General features: G+C 40.1%; 1 protein-coding gene and 1 long non-coding RNA gene across 6 annotated transcripts in view; one reads left to right on the top strand and one right to left on the bottom strand.

Annotated features, from left to right (window-relative positions):
- Rdgb (retinal degeneration B) overlaps positions 1-17953 on the top strand; it is a 28107-nt gene extending 10154 nt beyond the window's left edge. Inside the window, exons 2-20 of one of the 4 annotated variants that reach the window (XM_078189536.1) lie at positions 6159-6343; positions 6432-6768; positions 6855-6991; positions 7157-7274; positions 7346-7721; positions 7821-7993; positions 8882-8986; positions 9056-9241; positions 9316-9478; positions 9554-9931; positions 9995-10278; positions 10362-10490; positions 10569-10831; positions 10905-11013; positions 11083-11239; positions 11307-11456; positions 11533-11713; positions 11790-12064; positions 14741-17953. In XM_078189536.1, coding sequence (XP_078045662.1) covers positions 6266-6343; positions 6432-6768; positions 6855-6991; positions 7157-7274; positions 7346-7721; positions 7821-7993; positions 8882-8986; positions 9056-9241; positions 9316-9478; positions 9554-9931; positions 9995-10278; positions 10362-10490; positions 10569-10831; positions 10905-11013; positions 11083-11239; positions 11307-11456; positions 11533-11713; positions 11790-12064; positions 14741-14885 — 3744 coding nt within the window. In that variant the 5' untranslated portion in view covers positions 6159-6265 and the 3' untranslated portion in view covers positions 14886-17953. Of the gene's footprint in view, positions 1-6158; positions 6344-6431; positions 6769-6854; positions 6992-7156; positions 7275-7345; positions 7722-7817; positions 7994-8881; positions 8987-9055; positions 9242-9315; positions 9479-9553; positions 9932-9994; positions 10279-10361; positions 10491-10568; positions 10832-10904; positions 11014-11082; positions 11240-11306; positions 11457-11532; positions 11714-11789; positions 12065-14740 lie in introns of all 4 variants that reach the window. The other 3 variants (XM_078189540.1, XM_078189537.1, XM_078189535.1) reach the window with 3 other exon arrangements.
- LOC144474575 (uncharacterized) lies at positions 15-4754 on the bottom strand. 2 transcript variants are annotated; one of them, XR_013494756.1, is made up of 5 exons: positions 4373-4754; positions 4039-4289; positions 3828-3937; positions 2128-3355; positions 15-1638 (listed from the first exon to the last, which is right to left on the bottom strand). It is a non-coding gene; the product is annotated as an uncharacterized LOC144474575 (long non-coding RNA). The 2 variants fall into 2 exon arrangements; XR_013494757.1 differs by having other exon boundaries at positions 4039-4265.
- Positions 17954-18134: the final 181 nt, after the last annotated feature.

Raw genomic sequence — 18134 nt, 5'->3', positions numbered from 1 at the left:
TAATATCACAGCAAGCTCGTTAAGTCTTCAACGCCACTTGTTCTTTTTAACGACGTCTCAAGAATAGTTGCAGATGGTTGTGTCTCGCGGCGGGCAATCGTGATGCCAAGTTCCTTTTCCGTGGGTTTAATAGTCGGATCCTCGACGCTGGAAGGTCAACGTTGGACGAGTCTCTCTCTCTCTCTATCTCTCTCTTTTTCCTCTTCCCATCTCCAAGAGAAATCTTTCTTTTGCGTCATGTGCATAACTTCTAATGTGGTTTGACGTCACGACGACGTTTGTGTCTGCTGTGACGAAGCGGAGCAACACTGAGCTAGCTACTCACAAAGGGCCCGATCCTCTCTTAACCGCGGAATCAGCCACGAAAACCGCCGGCCATCGCGATTCCATAACGGTGTACCGCTTAATTAGCGGTCGGAGTTAATTCAATGATTCCGCCCCGACCAATAAGATCGCGGACCATGGGCACGCCTTGATACCGGAATCGAAATCTCTGAATGGATTGTTGACCTTGCGTACCCTCCATGTTGGTAATTTATATTTCCAGTTGACGTTCTTTACTCAATTATGTACAAGATTAATTTAAGAGGAAAGAAAATAAATATTCCAACAGTTTCTTTGGACAACATTTCCGTGTTGGACTTCTGAACAAGAACAGGCTTCAATTTCTTTTTGTTAATAACTTTTACAATTTTCAATAGACCGTCGTTTAGAAATATGTAACTCTGTTGCATCAAACATGTATAAATATACATGCAGAACTTCAAATTGCTAAGTTAAGCCAGTCTCTTGCAATCGTGTTACTTTATTGGCTGGTAATTTATTAATTTTCAACGAGGAGAAAATTACAAAAAATCTCTGTATGGATCAGTCCTCCTAAGTCTGCAAGGACAACTTTTATTTCGTGGTGACCCGAAAGAGCGAGATCATTGAAACGATCCCGAGGCTTTTCACTCAGGACCAATATTTAGTTGGTGCCGCGTTCGAGTCTTTTGTGAGAATCAAACCGCGCTTGTCTATTCATAAAAATGTCCCTTGTATCGCGCCCCGGCACACAAAAGAGAGAACGGTATTTACCATCCATCGAGCGACCCCCGTCGCCGCTTTTGTGCCAAATCACAGAGAACGGCGTTGCTAACCTTCTGCGATCTCTGTCCTTTTGATAGGAGAATTTTATTCTTTTCCCTCGCCGCCAGTAAATCGGCCGAATTTCGCCGTCCCTGTACGTAACAATGTGGATCCAACCGCTGGGGAATATTCAGAAAGAGAGGGAGAGAGAGAGCGAGCGAGAGCGAGAGAACTCTATCCAGCAGGTTGCTCTTCGCTAATGTCAAAGGTCAGTTTTCTTCATCAGCAACGCATACGCGCACCTCTACAGACCAGGTTACCTCAATACAAATTTCAACGCAACCTCGCACATTCTACATGTTCAATTTACCCGAATGCATTTCACCTTGCCACATCGACGCCTGATACCGCTGGTTTCATTATTCTGGTCCCATCAAATTAAACATTGCACTCTGTACCATAACTGTGTTACTTTTTTCCTTCTTCTCGTTTGAATGAAGAAGGCCTTCAATTTTTCCTACGACCGGTATACAGACGTGCTTTGCATACTATTTGTACAGCGATATTTATCTGCAAGACAAACGTGTGATTTCATTTATGCTGTAATATTGTTCGAGGTAATAAAATTACAGGTTTAACATCGCAGTGACTTATCAAATACCTTTCAGAACTGACCTTTCATATTTAAAAATAACATATAAAACCATCTGCAAAAATGCATTGTTTTTTTAAAAACGAAATGCTATTTTTAGACGCAAAAGTAATACATTTCCTTATGATTGGACTGAAGCTCTATTGTAACATTTGAACTCTGTTTTAGCAGTTTACTACCTGTTCTAGTTTCAATGAATTTCATGGAATCACAAGTAGGGCGCGTCACATCGTTTAAATAATTCTGACAACAGCAATAATGCAAATAACAGCCAATTATCTATTAATGAGACCGGCAATTTCTAATCTCAAGCTGTGCATGCATTAGAACTGAAGAATTTCAAACGAGGCCCACGAGCGCTATTTTTACTTGTCACCGGCTACCGGCAATCCTCCCTCGGCCCTTACCAGGCTTCTTTCTCTCCTCTATAAAAAGATGATACTCGGAAAGGGCGTTTGAAAGCGGTGTCGAGCGAGAATAAACAAGCTTCGTCTTGCTCGTCCACTTCGGCGGTGAATGGAGTGCGGCTTTCCTGCTTGATCCTCGACGCCGGAGAGTGCTGGGTCACTCAAGACCCTACCGACAATCCTTCAAGCAACAATGCTTCCTTTCACTCCGAAAATCCGTGTCCTCTTGGTTCCTGCACGACAATATTCTTTAGAATCGGAAATACGAAGGTCGGTCAATAAAAAAGTTACCCCCCACCTTAACTTTTGTTAGAAAAATGATTTTTAGGTGTCGCTAGTTGATTAAACACAGTTCCTTGGTGCACAGTAACTATTATAAAGTATTAAATTAATCCATTATAAGAACAACAATTGCTTTGCTAAGTATCAGTTCCTAGATTACAATTCTCCAGGTAACTTATTGACATACAAATTAAATTGCTATTGGACGTTCATTAAGAAATTGTAAGCCATTAGCTGGTGAGCAGTGAACATTTTGACCCTCTCACCATTAGTGCAACGAATAATGAATAAAGTACTGAATAATAATAGAGCATTATGGTCCAGATAATGTCGTGTGCTTTTAAGGGATCTTTGACAGTACAAAATATAGGTCAAGTGTAGCACATACATTTGCTAAATGGACCAAATGAATACAGTACTTGTACTTTCAAATATCAAGTGCCAAATTCCTCACAGAAGAATATTGCCACTTAGAAAGCTCAGGGTCCACTTAGCCCTATTACTTAGTCTTATAGTTACATGTTGCCATACTTATTACATTTAGAAAGTTGATGTTTCTTTTACTATTGTATGGGACATATGATTCAGGACTAGCGACAGCTAAATATTAAACTATTCAGTGGGATACTGCAGTATATCTTCCGATGAGCAAACGGTTGCAGGTCGCAGGGGGCGGGTCGCAACGTTCCCTCCTAATGCCGCGTGCCACTATGGGGGTATACCGTCGCATGCTTTTCCGTTGTCCAACATGAGGTGTGTAGAGAACCTACGCCGCGGAGAGCAAGCTGTACTCTCGCCGAATCTCTCTTTGGTGTTGTGGCGCATCTGGTCTCGCGTCTTCTTGCTTGTTCGGGGGTTTCGATCAATAGGGCAGGGAGGCGGGGGAAGCGGCTAACGGGCGACCGTCCGTCCAGTGACGGCTTCGACGATTTGCATTGCTAATCGCCTGTAATTAAGAAGCTCGTAAAATTACTTGAAATTCTCTTGACGACGCCTTCCAGCGTCTTCCTTGAAATTCTCTGACAATGATACCCGTAATATATCCGGGCGAGATTCACTCGCGCAGCGAAAGAGACAGTTCAAGAAGAAACGTCTTATTTTTCTATTAATACTGAATGTTATAACGTTTTATTTCGTACTCAAGCCTCTAGGTAAGCTTAGAAGAATGTAGACTGAACAGATTTCATTTATCGCGCTTCATTCCAGAATTTTTATATTGACATGGTTTAGCTCCTAAACGACGGGACCTGATATACACTGGCATAATATCTGTCCACCCTACTTCGAACGCTTCAGGTTTGTAATATGCAAATGGGGCGGACGGCTGTTATAATCATCAGTGTATATTTATATTTTTCATTAAAATTTTATTTCTAAGTTCATTCGTATCGTAGAGAAAAAAATTACAATTTACTTACACTGTTCCAATATAACTTTTATGCCTTTTTATTGGAGAACAATATCAGCAACCGTTGGAAGTTAACTGGTTCCTTCTAACATTACTCTTTTCTTACAGTTACAATGATACCTAGTAGAACGAAAATAATTTAATTTAGTGTAATTTATTTTTACCTACAATCTCCTACACGAGTCCAACTCGTAATTCTACGGTATTAATTGAATATTTACCTGAACGTGCGCCGGAGAGGGCGCGCGCCCTGACGTTACAGCCCTGACTTAGAACGACCTGGTCGCGGGGGGGCAGCAGGGGGCGCTCCGATTGGTCCAGCTCGATTTCCCGGGTTCGAGAAGTCGCGCGTGCTAACGGGCCCGCCAATCGGAGCGACCTCCAGCCCGTCAGTCAGTGGCCGCGCGTTGCTCACGTAACATCGTACGGTTTTCTTGTTGTGCCTGCCCTGGCCAATTCAATATACCTCTTTCTACATTAAAATCGCTCTTAAAACATCTACACTATCATTATCTCCCTCTCTTCCCATTTAATCGTCCAAAAAAATCTCGTTACCTGTCGCGAGAGCAGGTGTCATTCGGGTGACCTGTTTGCCATGCCTCTCGAGCTGTCACTTCACCTCGGCGCTCGGACGACGTGAGACAGTGCGAAGTGCGAGCAAAAGATTCGTGTCCCTTTCTTCGTCAAGGCAGTGACATTATACCGAAAAATTTCCATGTAAAATTAACTGTCATCATAGATAAACGTCTTTGTCGGCGTTATCGGTCGCCGGGTATCCTTGAAGTGTATGGGTGCATCTAGTGTGACCTAGGTACCATCCCGGCTTCCCGCGGTTCACCTGTAAGGTGTGGCGCGAAAAGTACAGTGTACTAGCGAGAAAAGGATAGAGCTGATGTCCGGTTCACACTGTCCCATTTTCGTGACGCCCCAAGGTTAACGAAACCCTTTACCTGTAAGTACGTCGATGCGCTGTCGAATAAGTTTTCTCTCTCCGTCTTGTCCGATTAACCTCGGCCGTAGAAGACCCGTCCGCCGTGTGTCGAACCGCAAGGAAAAATTTGTCAGCTGAGCCTACACCAGGAACGATTGGCTCGATCTGAGAGATCGAGGTCCAATAAGAATGCCTGGATTGACCGTTATGCCGAACCGCAGGAGTCATACTATTTTCAAACGAGATTCCAATGGTCCTCGAATGTGTCGCAACACGGGTGGACATTAAACGTGAATAAAAGCACTAATGGGATTCCACAGATATAAATACAAATTGACTATCGTAATGTCTCGTTTTCGACGACAAATATATAGGTTAAGGTGGTCCCATTTCAAATTGTAAATTCTGGTTCTCGTCTCTTGAATAAATTAGCCGTTGCACGGTCCGCAGTATATTGTTCTCGACGGAGTGGTCGTTTCAATTTTCAATGACTGGTTGGTAATTGCAATAAACCAATAGAGCACAGGTTCGTATAATGCAAGTGGCTTACGCAATAATTTGTTTATTGCTTGTCCGTGCCTCGAGGAACCTGTAATTTGATCGCGCGAGGCTGGAGGCATTTAATATTCGGGTCTTGCAAGTCGCTTATAAATTCGTCGAAAATCAAACCCTGAATCGATTTACGTCACGCGTTATTTTAATTTCAAATTAAATCGCGACCCCTGTTCAAGATACCTTACGGTCTTACAATTAATTACATTTTCAAGTTCATGCAATTTTTAACTTATACAATTAAAGCAATTACTTCAGTCACGTAATTAACTACGTCATTCGTTGTCTGCCATTTACACACACTTTTTAATAAATAAATTCATATCGTTTACTCAACGATGTAATCTACAATTAAATTACATAAACAAATTAAATGTATAAATGGAGCAAATAAATCTATGGATTCCATTATTACAGACAACGAACGTGGTATTTATTACTCATGAACAGACAATTAATGAGGAAGCTACGGTCTTGTAATTTGTTAAATGTTAATCGCGTTACCAAAATCGATCAGAACATCATTATCAATGTTCACTGAACCGCTCCGCGGTCGACCCCGAGCGGGGATTTGCGTGGAGCCGTGCTGTACAAACACAGCGATTCAGCATTTGATGTGCTTCAATTATAGACTGAGAAAAACATGCAAGGGATGCCTGGTTGATCGTAATGCACGCGATTACCTGCGCAATTTTTTGCCGATTCGATTTATCCACGGATAAAAAAACATTCTCTTCCTTGGGATCTGCCGTTAATCATGGTGACAGTGACTGAGCGGGGGATCATCAATTGCTTATCATATGTTTGGATCACAGTATTTTAGTTGTACTCTCAGGCTGTTTTTTTATTTATTTCCAGGGCTACGCTTATGGTACCATGAGGTTGCACGCTGAAGCGGAAGCGGAGATCTTGGAACGACAAGAGCTTCCCCTCAGGTCGATCAGAGGATAAATAACGACCGCAAGATGTTGATAAAGGAGTACCGGATACCTATGCCTCTCACCGTGGAGGAATACCGTATCGCTCAGCTGTACATGATAGCGGTAATATCCAGAAACATACCGCGTAACAACCATTTCAATAACGTATTTAATTTAATGCACATATCATGAAACAAGTTATTTCTTATAGAAAAAATCACGGGACGAGAGTCATGGAGCTGGCAGCGGTGTAGAGATCATAGTGAACGAGCCGTACAGCAATGGTCCGGGTGGGAATGGCCAGTACACGTACAAGATCTTCCACGTGGGTAGCCATCTTCCAGAATGGTTGAAGAGTCTGTTGCCCAGATCGGCGCTGATTGTGAAAGAAGAAGCTTGGAATGCCTATCCGTACACGAAGACCCGTTACACCTGTCCATTCGTTGAGAAATTCTCCATCGAGATAGAAACGTACTATTTCCCTGATAACGGTTATCAGGATAATGTGTTCAAGCTCAGTGGCAGTGACATGAGGAACAGAATCGTTGGTAGATACTTATACCTTGTGACTGGGAGCTTTATATAATTACATACTAAATTGCATAAATTATATCGTTCATGTAATTAATTATAGATGTAATCGACATCGTGAAGGATCAGTATGCTGTGAACTACGTGAAAGAAGAAGATCCAAAGTTGTATGTATCTCAGAAAACCGGCAGGGGACCGCTAACGGAATCATGGGTGGAAGATTACTGGGCAGATGTGAAGGTATATAGATTAATTTGTGTTATCGCATTAAAATCAGTTCACCGTTTTGCATCACTAGATAAGACTATCTTCAGCAGATATCGTATTTGTTGAAGTGATATTAAATTGTCAATTGTGATTCACTCGTGGTGTGAGCGATACTAAAACATTCGAACTCTAATTTAGGGAAAGCAACAGCCAACGCCGTCCGGAAAGTCTTTAATGTGCGCCTACAAGCTTTGTCGTGTAGAATTTCGTTATTGGGGTGTGCAAACGAAATTGGAAAAGTTTATACAGGATATAGGTCAGTACCATCGATATCGATATAGATCGTTTTATTGTGCAACATATGTAATGAGTGATGAATATTTTTAGCTCTCCGAAAAACTATGGTGGAAGCGCACAGGCAAGCATGGGCATGGCAAGACGAGTGGCACGGTTTGACTATGGAGGATATTCGGGAAATCGAGAGACAAACTCAGCTGGCGTTGCAGAAAAGAATGGGTGCTGCGGAGGGTGGTGAAGAGTCCATGGACGAGAATCAGGAGAATGCTACTTCTAACGCGAGTCCTCAAGACTCGGATGTTGCAGCAACCTTGGCAGCTACTCTTGGTAGCATAGAGAAAAATGAAGACCTTCAGAGTCCACCGAGTGTCCGGAAAGCTTCTGACATACAAATGACAAACACAGCCGGCAGCTCCGAGGGTGAAGTTAGCCCCGAAGACTCCCCAACCGAAGTACCTGAACTTAGGTAAACCTCGAAGTAAAATCAGAAATCTTTTTACTTTGATGGATGTCTTTCTATTTGATGCCGTCATGATATTTACCATAGTCGGTTCTGTTCTAGAAGCGCTCCTGCTGAGGATAAGCCGGATTCCAAGAAAGCATGGAAGAAGAATAAAGCGGCGATTCATTCGCCTTCATCAAATAAAAGTTTTGATATGCAGATTGCGAATTGGCGGATGGAGAGTATTGTCAGAGAATCAGAGTCTGGTAGCGAAGAAGAGTTCTTCGATTGTTTAGGTAAAATGCCCATTATTTTTATAAAGCATGATTCTAATACTTTCGAAAAGTTTAATTTATGATATTTGCATATAATATTAACACTTTGGCTGGCGATACTCAACTTTGAAGCCGGTGCTCAGCGAATTTCTTGGACGTGATGTTTTTGTCTATTAAAAGACATACAAACTGGAAAAGCAAATACAAAAAGTCCTTCAGAAATTCGCAATTGCCAGTAGAAAATACAGCATGAGCTGGTATCTTTCCACATTTTCTATTCGTTTTATGTGTACCCTCTCTGTTTTTCAAATTGCACTCCACACTGCAGCTGGGTTCATTATACCTATTATTCGTTCAGGTAGGACATGTAGATAAATCTTAGAACTACAGACGCTTTGAAGTGTCTGTTGGATGATACACTTCAAGGATCAAAAAGATCAACACTAACACTAGTGTTAGTATTCTGTGTATGAGTTACAGACATTGTACAATTGCATTTATGCCTTTTTAGAAGAAGCAAATATATTACTTAGACAAAATTTATTATATCAGACTGTGAATTTGTAGTTTTATTCTATTACAATAATGAAAGTCTAATCTCAGTTCTATTATAGCAAGATATGGAAGTAGAGCTCTACGCATGGAAGTTCTAACAACGATTTCTGACAGCATGAAATCAGCATGACTCTGTAGATCGCAAGAATAGTGGATCTCTTTCTATATACCATTTCTGTATCTAACAACTACAACTGATACTACGTTTCTGTTTTCTGCTTCTTGTGACCGCCTGTTCTGATCTCAGTGAGCGGAGACCTTGAGTCGTATTGTTCTTTTTCCGTTCTTAACGCGTGTCACAAATGTTTAAAAAGGCACAATGCATAAGCAATGTTAAAATTTTTGGTTGCACAGAGGACTTTGGCGATAACTCTTCATTAGCTAAATGGAGTTCTTTGGATCTTCTAGCAGAAGAGGAGGACAATACGTTTGCCTCGACTACTACCGCAGACAAAGAAGGTAGATTGTGATCATCACGTTACGAAAATTCTTTTTTCAAACATATGACACTTAAATCTTTACTCACAGATGACACGATATTCTCAACGACTTACCTCCAACGAATGGCTAGTGAACACAGCAGTAAAAGGTTGCAAATCTCGTCATCGACTAGCATCGACGTCTCCTATCCAGCTTCGCCGCAACATTCCCCGACCCATCAACCATGCAAAACCACTGTGCTCCTTATAGTAATGCACGCTGGGAGCGTATTGGGTAATTGATGCGAAATATGTGTCTCAGTTGATCGATATTTTAATAAATACAATACACGTGTGCAAATATTCCAGATGCCAATGTAGACTTAACTGCGAAAAAGTCGGATATAACAACATTCAAAGGGGCCTTCGAATCAGTCATGAGGCAACACTATCCTAGCATGGTTGGTCACGTCGCTATTAGGTTTGTTCCCTGCCCTCCGATCTGCACAGAAGGTCTCGGTATTTTATCGAGGTAAAATCTGATTCTTTATCTGTTACTTGTTCTTCTATTAAGAACTTAGCATTCACACTATGTATTTAATTTCAGTTTGAGTCCATATAGCTTTGATATATCTCCTTCATCCGTGGATGCACCTCCAGTTACCAACGATACCATCCCAATTGGAGCGATTCCGCTGCTTGCTAGTTCAACACCTGAATATCAGGACGCTGTTTCGCGAGTGATAGCTGGAGCCAATCAAGTGTATAATGAATTTATAAGAAGCGAGGAGGGTCGTGGCTTTACAGGACAAATTTCCTTTATAGGGGACTCAGTAGGAGCAATCTTAACTTACGACGCTTTGTGTAGATCAACACACTCTAGACATAATAGTGAGAACAATATTTTGGATAGTCAAGTTGAGAACAATGACGATGGGAGACACTTGACAGCGCCTTCTCCCAGAAGAAAATCTTCTAGTATAAAGTGAGAACCGATTTCCGGATGTATTAGGTTCTCGAATAATAACTAAATATTTCTTCTGCTTAGTGATCTCCAACATTCTAAACTGGATTTCGACGTAGCCGAATTTTTCATGTTTGGCAGTCCACTCGCATTAGTTCTGGCGTATAGAAAAATTTCTGCGGGGGGTGATAAGAATAGTAACATAAAGAGACCATCGGTGAATCAACTGTACAACTTATTCCATCCTACTGATCCTGTAGCTGCTAGATTAGAGCCGCTAATCTCTGCGAGGTTTTCTCTGCTTCCACCGGTTAACGTGGCTCGGTACCAAAAGTATCCACTTGGGAATGGTCAGCCTTATCATTTATGTATGTATTTTCCACACACACAATTGTATTTCCTATGCTGCATAAGAGGGGAAGATAGATATTTTACATCGTGTTACTTTTAGTGGAGACGATTCAATCAAATGCACAATTATTCACGGACATGCCTGTGGCTCATATAAGAAGGCTCTCTGATATATCGATTCACAGTACGATGTCCGGTATGGTAGAAAATATACAAGTAGTTACCAATCGTATGTAAAAATATCAATTTTTTTTGTCGGTGATTCAGACGTGATTATTTTATTTTTATGGTTGGAAATTTGTTACAGTAACGCAAAAATGGTGGGGCGCGAAAAGACTGGATTACGCACTTTACTGTCCAGAAGGTTTGGCAAATTTTCCTACGAACGCTTTGCCACATCTTTTTCATGCCAGCTACTGGGAATCATACGATGTAATAGCGTTTATTCTACGACAATTAGGCAGATTCGATTTGCCTATACTCTCTAACGAAGAGAAAGAATTATCTTCCTTCCGTCCAGGTCAACCTAGAGAAAAATGGAACAAGAAACGTACCTCCGTTAAGTTGAAGGTACCTTCATTTTAACGCTTACAATGTTCAATTGTAACTTATCTTACACTTATCTTATCTTTTATTAAACTAGAATGTTGCTGCCAATCATAGGGCGAATGATGTAATTGTTAGAGAAGGAGCACCGCAAGTGTTGGTTGCCAGATTTATGTATAGTCCTATAGACGTTATCTCATTAACTGGTATGTTGAATACTTTTATCATATAAGCTGTGTACTTCAAAGGTTCTTCGCTATAATAAATTCTTGTAGGTGAAAATGTGGACATCCACATCATGAAAGATGCTCCTGCAGGAGAATGGACGTACTTATCTACAGAAGTGACTGATAAAAATGGTAGAATAACCTATAGGATACCGAATGACAAAGCATTGGGCTATGGACTATATCCTATTAAAATGATTGTCAGGTAATACATTAAATCAACATGTGTCAAGAAGATATACTGGATGATACAAACCAATTGTGTCTTTCAGAGGTGATCATACTTCGGTAGACTTTTTCATGGCTGTGATTCCACCGAAAACAGAGTGTGTGGTGTTTAGCATAGATGGTTCATTCACTGCGAGTATGTCTGTTAGCGGGAAGGATCCAAAAGTAAGAGCAGGGGCTGTTGATGTCGTCAGGTATTATATTTGTGTTCGTATGAATAAATTGTAACTTTTTTCACGATCATAGCACACTGATATTTGTTTAATGTAGGCATTGGCAAGAATTGGGTTATTTAATAATTTATATTACCGCGAGACCCGACATGCAACAACAGAAGGTCGTTTCCTGGTTATCTCAACACAATTTCCCACACGGTCTTGTATCCTTCGCAGATGGTCTGTCGACAGATCCACTAGGTCACAAAGCTGCGTACTTAAACAGATTAGTCCAGGTAACACATTACCAAGAAATACGACATCATTACTAGAACTAATAGGACCATGTAATGATAACATGCTTCTTTTTAGGAACACGGTGTAATAATTCATCACGCATACGGCAGTAGCAAAGACATTAGCGTATACACAGCGATCAATCTAAAACCGAATCAAATATTCATCATTGGCAAAGTGCCCAAGAGACACCACCTGTTGGCGACGATCCTCCAGGAAGGCTATGCTGCTCATTTGACAATGTTACAGGCTCATGGAGGCTCGAGGCCAGCCCAGGGTAACGCTCGCATGGTGATTCCAAGGGGTCAGTTCGGTTTACCCGGACAAAATGCTTCGCTACGGCGGAGAAAGTAAGCAATCTATTCTCTGGTATACGCTCGGTGTGGAAATTGTCCGATTAGATTATATGTTGTGGTGATGTGGACATTTTTAAGGTAATAATTCATTCGATCCTTGCTAAACCCCGACGTTCCGACGTTTCGATCGCTGCAGAACGGCGGATGTGTCGTAATAAATGTTGTCTCCTAGACGGAGAAGATGTGCTGGAGTGGGCGTAAGGCATTTCGGAGATTAATCAAAAGCTCTCTGTTATCTGTACATAGATAATGCTGTATTTTTATAAACTGTGTATTGTGACGTCGATGTATGACAACGTTTCAAGCAAAAAAGTAGTTGTTTCAGAGGTGACGACGACAGTCCGTTCGTCATGCTCGCGCCCGAATCAATGTTAACTAAACCAATATAGTCGAGAGATTTGTAAAAACAATCGTTAACTACGAGAACAAGGTACATAAATCACAAATAATCTAAGTAGTCGCATGGTACAGTCTATAAAAGCCTTTGCAAACGATATAGACCGGCAAATGAACGATTCCCCTGTCATTTTACCGTAGAATCGTTTATTTCACAATTAATTTATTATCTTTAGTTTATAAATAATGCAGAAAGCGTGACTTTATATTGTATGAAAAGTACGTTGAACGATAACTAAGCCTCTGGTCTATATTGTATGCTTGAATGCATAGGTATCACTTGTACATAAAGTCTAACAATGTAGCAGTTGATTTCGCGACTGCATCTAATTTCAAATTGAAACGAGTCTTTTGTAGTTTCACCTAGCTTATGTATGATCTATATAGAGTACCGTTCATGTTCGCATCATCGTCATTTCCTGTTTCTTCGTTTGCTTGTTGTGTTAGAGTGACGCTGGGTTCTCACAGATAGAAATAACTTCTTATGTTTTTCTGGTCTTTCAGAACTGTTCTCTCTCTCTCTCTCTCTCTCTCTCTATTTCTATTTCTATCTCCATACGTTTCTCCGCATTCTTCAGTCGAACAATGTTTGAAGCTTATTAGTCTCTTCATTCCAGGTACCTGTTGTGAAGATGAGTCGAGTCACGCGGCGAGATCCACCGCCGTTCTACGCTCAAACTTAATGTTTTATCTGTCAGCCGTGCATATGTCCAGAATTTGCGGTTAAATCAACGTATGAGTGTCTAGATGTAGAGAAACTTAAAACAGATTTTTCGTTACTCCGTGAAACAGTCTGATCTCACTATAGCGACCAAGGTAAACTAGCACTTTACCGCTTGAAGTCTATTAGGTGAATGTGCGTGCGTGTTGCGGAATAAAGCATATTCAGCTCTAGATCCACCACCGGCAAAGTAGTTTCTCTTTGTTCTTTTTTTATGGAACTCTGTTTGAGGGTTAATTTCTATCTTTGATTTGGTGGTAGATCAGACGAAGACATCTGCTTGTACGAAAGATTAACAGCACGTCTATCATGCGATCAAAGTTATGACACGATGCACTTCTTTACACGCGAATGCCATTTCAATTGACACTACCCACGAACCTAACGGTGTACAGGACTGTAGACGTTTAATTTACTAAAAGTGTAATGGAATTTTAGAACGAAAGATTTCTATGATCTATCAGGGATTAAGCTTCTATAGTCCATTTACGAGTCTTTCAACATCTATTCTAGCTATTGACTCTCGCAGGAGCAGATATGCAGATTCTGCAGCAATTAAAACCACTTCTATATTCTCAGAGTCAACCAGCTTTGTTCAGATCAAACTGTACTATCTTCTTTTGTCTCATGATGTATTGTTCCAGACTTTAGACTGAAGCAACTTCCATTGTAAGAGATATATTTTGCAGGATATAGCATTAATAATATTAATTATGATCTCAAAGTTCTCTCTCACAATGGGGAATGTAGACGTCCCTCTGTCTCTTCATTTATACAACGACTAACTGATCCACTCTACACTACTGTCTTTACAGGACAGCCATTCGTCTTCACCGCCATCTGATCATTCACCAGTGCTTTTTACTTACGGAGATGTTTATGTCACGCTTTCAGTATGAAAATCCAAAAACACTGCTAGTTCTACTACGCTGCTAATCCATGTCCTCATCTACTTCCACTACCGGTGATCTACAACTGTCTCTTGTTGATAGATGCAGCATACTTCTCACAATTTCTGCTACAAGTTTGATAACGTTCAAGAGGTTACTGGAACGTTCGCCTATCTCACAAATTAGATCTAGACTTAGATAGTAGAGAGATCTATTTCTATTCACGTTCAAACGGACATATTATTCGACCTCGAGAATTTCAATGTCTGCTTCAATATCCCGAAACTAAATAACGATTTGATTCTTCAGGCATGATTCATGAATCCTTGCGGCTGATAGAATACTGACTCTCTTGATGCTTACCCTGTTTGGCAAATTCTTTAAAAATTTTCATGTCTTTTTAACATTAGAAAATACTCAACACATTCACTGTGTTAATTAGAAAAATTTTGACTGAAACCGATGAATTTAAATAGCAGTCAGTCAATGTGTAGGGTATGATGCTCAGAATAATTAGGACTAGTCTAATGGTTATTGGTTCTAGGATCACCCTAATTATTCTGATCAGTGTAATAAGTTTATACATTAACACTCTCAGTTGTTGAAAATATTTTGCTTAGGAGAATTATGGATTGCGTGGTTATTAATATACATGAATGTTAGATCTTTCAGACTGTCCAAACGTGCGATATCCCAGCCGATCCCGGGCAACATGACGTTGCCATTGGAACGATCAACGAGTGTCGGTCCTTCAATCTCACCTCAAACCGCGCCAGCCATCAGATCCACGGCACCGGAGAAACTCTGACGATTCGCTCGCTGCCGGTCGTTCTTCGAATCCCGGCGGTGAATGATGTTTAAGTATCGCGAGGATTTTCCCTAATACGGAATCGGTCGGATCGAATAAGAAGTCCTCGTACATTTCAATCGACACATGCTCAACAATTTAAAGAAGATCTAACTTTGTTACTCCACTTTTATATCCACTATCTATACCTGTAAATTGTAATCCAGGGTCGTTGTAAATGATCAGATTCGAGGCTTCCAGAAGTCGAGGCGCGCCACAAATGTCTGGGCAGTATAATCTCTTCGATAGTAACAGCTAAACTGCGGATCTTTGTACGCCTACTGTGTACGCAAATTTAAGAAATACTAAACGACGCCTACATTAACACTCTATATTTACCGAGAACCTGTTAATGGGGTTTTAAATGCTTTTGTTATGTCTAAAAGAAACTTAATCTGTTTTTGAATAATTTTTCATTGTGTAATTTTGAAGTCATGCTTCATTTTAATTAGTTCAATATAAAGAATTTAAACATAACAATGGATGTTTGCACGAAGATCCGCAGTCTGGTAACAACGGCTCGAACGTACGAGGACCTCCGCCCCCGCGTAAAGACGATCACACGGTGCCCTTTGTTACAATAAAACTGAAACTTCATACGTTGCAATTCGTTCTTCAATCAACGATCGGGGTTTTTTGTTTCTTAGAGACCTTGTACGAAACTGTATGAAAAATATTGTTTCGGCAACAGCGTCTTTTGCAAACCGTGATCGAACATGATCAAAATTTTTTGATAATACGGTGCAACGAGTGAATGTGACTAGTTCCTACTGTGAATGACGAATAAAATAGGGGGCACGATTCCTTAGAGGCGAGGCACGGTTTGTAGAAGAGTACCATTGTCTCAGTCTAACGAACAAAATGATGTATGTATGTACAATCATCTTTTACCGTAGTATAACTTCTCCTCCGTTGGTAGTTTATAAGGAATATAAAGATTCGTTGAAATTGTTACCTGAAATCCCTTCGTCAAGGGGAAACTGACATTCATCGTTACATTGTTAGCGTTAAATTAGCCAGTAAGCTTTATTAGTACTCTATTACCAGGAACTATAGCGACTCATACTGTCGCGGCCAAGTTCCTTCGGTGCTATGCAGTGATGGGATTCAGCTGGTTTCTAATCCTCAGAAGACGGACATTTTTAGAAACATTGTAGTCGATGATGCCTAGATCCACTGAAACGCTAATTGAAACATTGTTCACTGCTCCTCCAACGAAGTAGGTCACCACAAGGTGAGCATTATCGACGAAGGGTTAAACTTTAATTTTTTGAGAACCATTTTTATTATAATTTACATTCAGCGTTGTTAATTCGACTGTGTATCTACTGTTTTCTCCCTAAAAGGGACCGTTAAAGTGTGGAACGGTTCCCAGATGTTTTGAATCCTACCACTGGTGCTATATCATATTTTCAATGTATCTCTTCATATCGATTTCTAAAGTGAACAGAGGAGGAGAAAATGAGGGGGGGGGGGGAGAACATTGTAAAAGTGTAACACCATTTTATATGTTGTTTATTGAGCAGGCCCATGGGCAATTCCCGAAAACGTTGGTACAAAAACGCTTCCCTCTTACCGCATAGTTCCATGTTGCTGGCGAGCTGGCAATGTAAATACCAGAAAGTGTACATAATAAGTAGCTACGATGTTTATGAGTAATGATAGAGTATAATTTAGTAGTTAGCTGCGCGCTTCGTCGACAGTCATGTTGTCCAGATGATGATAAGCCGGCGATGACAGTTTGGCGAAAGGCGTTCACAATAGTTACTGATACGTTCTCTTAAGAATTGTACGCTTAACACTTGTGGTTAGATGATTAATTATCGTCTGCCTTTGTTGATTGATCGGGAAGAATATGTATAATTTTTGTAATCTGTCATCATTCGAATTATCGCGTCGCTTATTACTGTTACTAAATACGACGATAGTTACTCAAGAGCAATAGAGGATGGAATTTTTCAACTACTTTAAGCAACGATGTCTAAAAAGAAATGTAGATCAGCGACGATCCACGGGATCATCTCCAGCGACGGACAACTTTTACTTTCCTTTTTTCTGCGTGGTTCGGTATCCAGATGGAATTAGATTAATAATCGATTAACTCATTATTGTGCCATCATTGTTCCTTGACTGTTTCAAAGATATTGTAGCCAATCTAAGATCTGCCATTGATCTAGTCTATGCGTAAAAAAAAGAATTTCATGTATATTATTTATCCGCGCTGTCTTTGCTGTGATGTGGTACATGAAACAGATTAATTGATAATTATTGAACTATTGACTGTTTGTATTGTTGTAAAGTGGCATGAACGTAGCTCTATATACAGACACTGAAATATGCCGTGTTGGCATATTAATATATACGTATGCGTCTATCAGAATTTGACCGTGTACATGTATATATATGTATGTATATAAACTGTGTGTACATATATGTATGGAGAGTTTAACAAGTGGCAACTTTATTGGTTCCTTGTGAGATGTTAGAGCAACATTTATTAAGCAAGAAGTTTTAGCAGGAATCATGTAATAGAATGTACCTTAGATTTTACACTGTGCAGTCCAATACTAAAAGAATGATAATAATCTTTACTCAAGTATTAAAAGTGTTATTTGTTGCTGAACCGATAAAGTTACTCGCAGGCACTCTACATATATATATGTATACGACAACGTAAATGTTTAAGATATATATAAATATATATATCCGTAGGCGATTAAGTGACTGCGAAAATATTTTACTTATACGGATGAACGATTATTCTCACTGGTAATAAGAGTTATATTTTTGTTAGCGTAACTTAAATGACGTATTGTAATACTTAATCAAGGGTCATTGTTTTATATTATGCGACCTCGCTCTAACGTAATCAATTGTTTTATATACTGTTGACACGTGATCTTTTTTTTTGATCGGCTGCAGTGGAATTGGATCTCGAGATTTCTGAACAGAACGCCTGGCTAAAAAAACTGTAGTCTACTTTTCTTCATTGGGTATTGCAATAAATGATAAATCATTGTCGTTTACAATGTGTTCGAAATTAAATTTATAAAACCCTCCCTCATTTTTTTACTTTAAAACACCTTTACCATTATCCTGTGTAACAGACTCCGAAGGGAGCTTCGAAAATTCACCACTAGTGGCACCACTTGTCACAAGTGGGGCTTTTTTTAAAAGCTCAAGAAAGTGGCTAAAATCTGTTTTCAATAT

Source organism: Augochlora pura, chromosome 8 (assembly GCF_028453695.1).
Source record: "Augochlora pura isolate Apur16 chromosome 8, APUR_v2.2.1, whole genome shotgun sequence".
NCBI classification, from domain to species: domain Eukaryota; kingdom Metazoa; phylum Arthropoda; class Insecta; order Hymenoptera; family Halictidae; genus Augochlora; species Augochlora pura.
The sequence above is the reverse complement of the archived record's forward strand: the minus strand, read 5'-3'. Positions and strand labels throughout refer to the sequence as shown.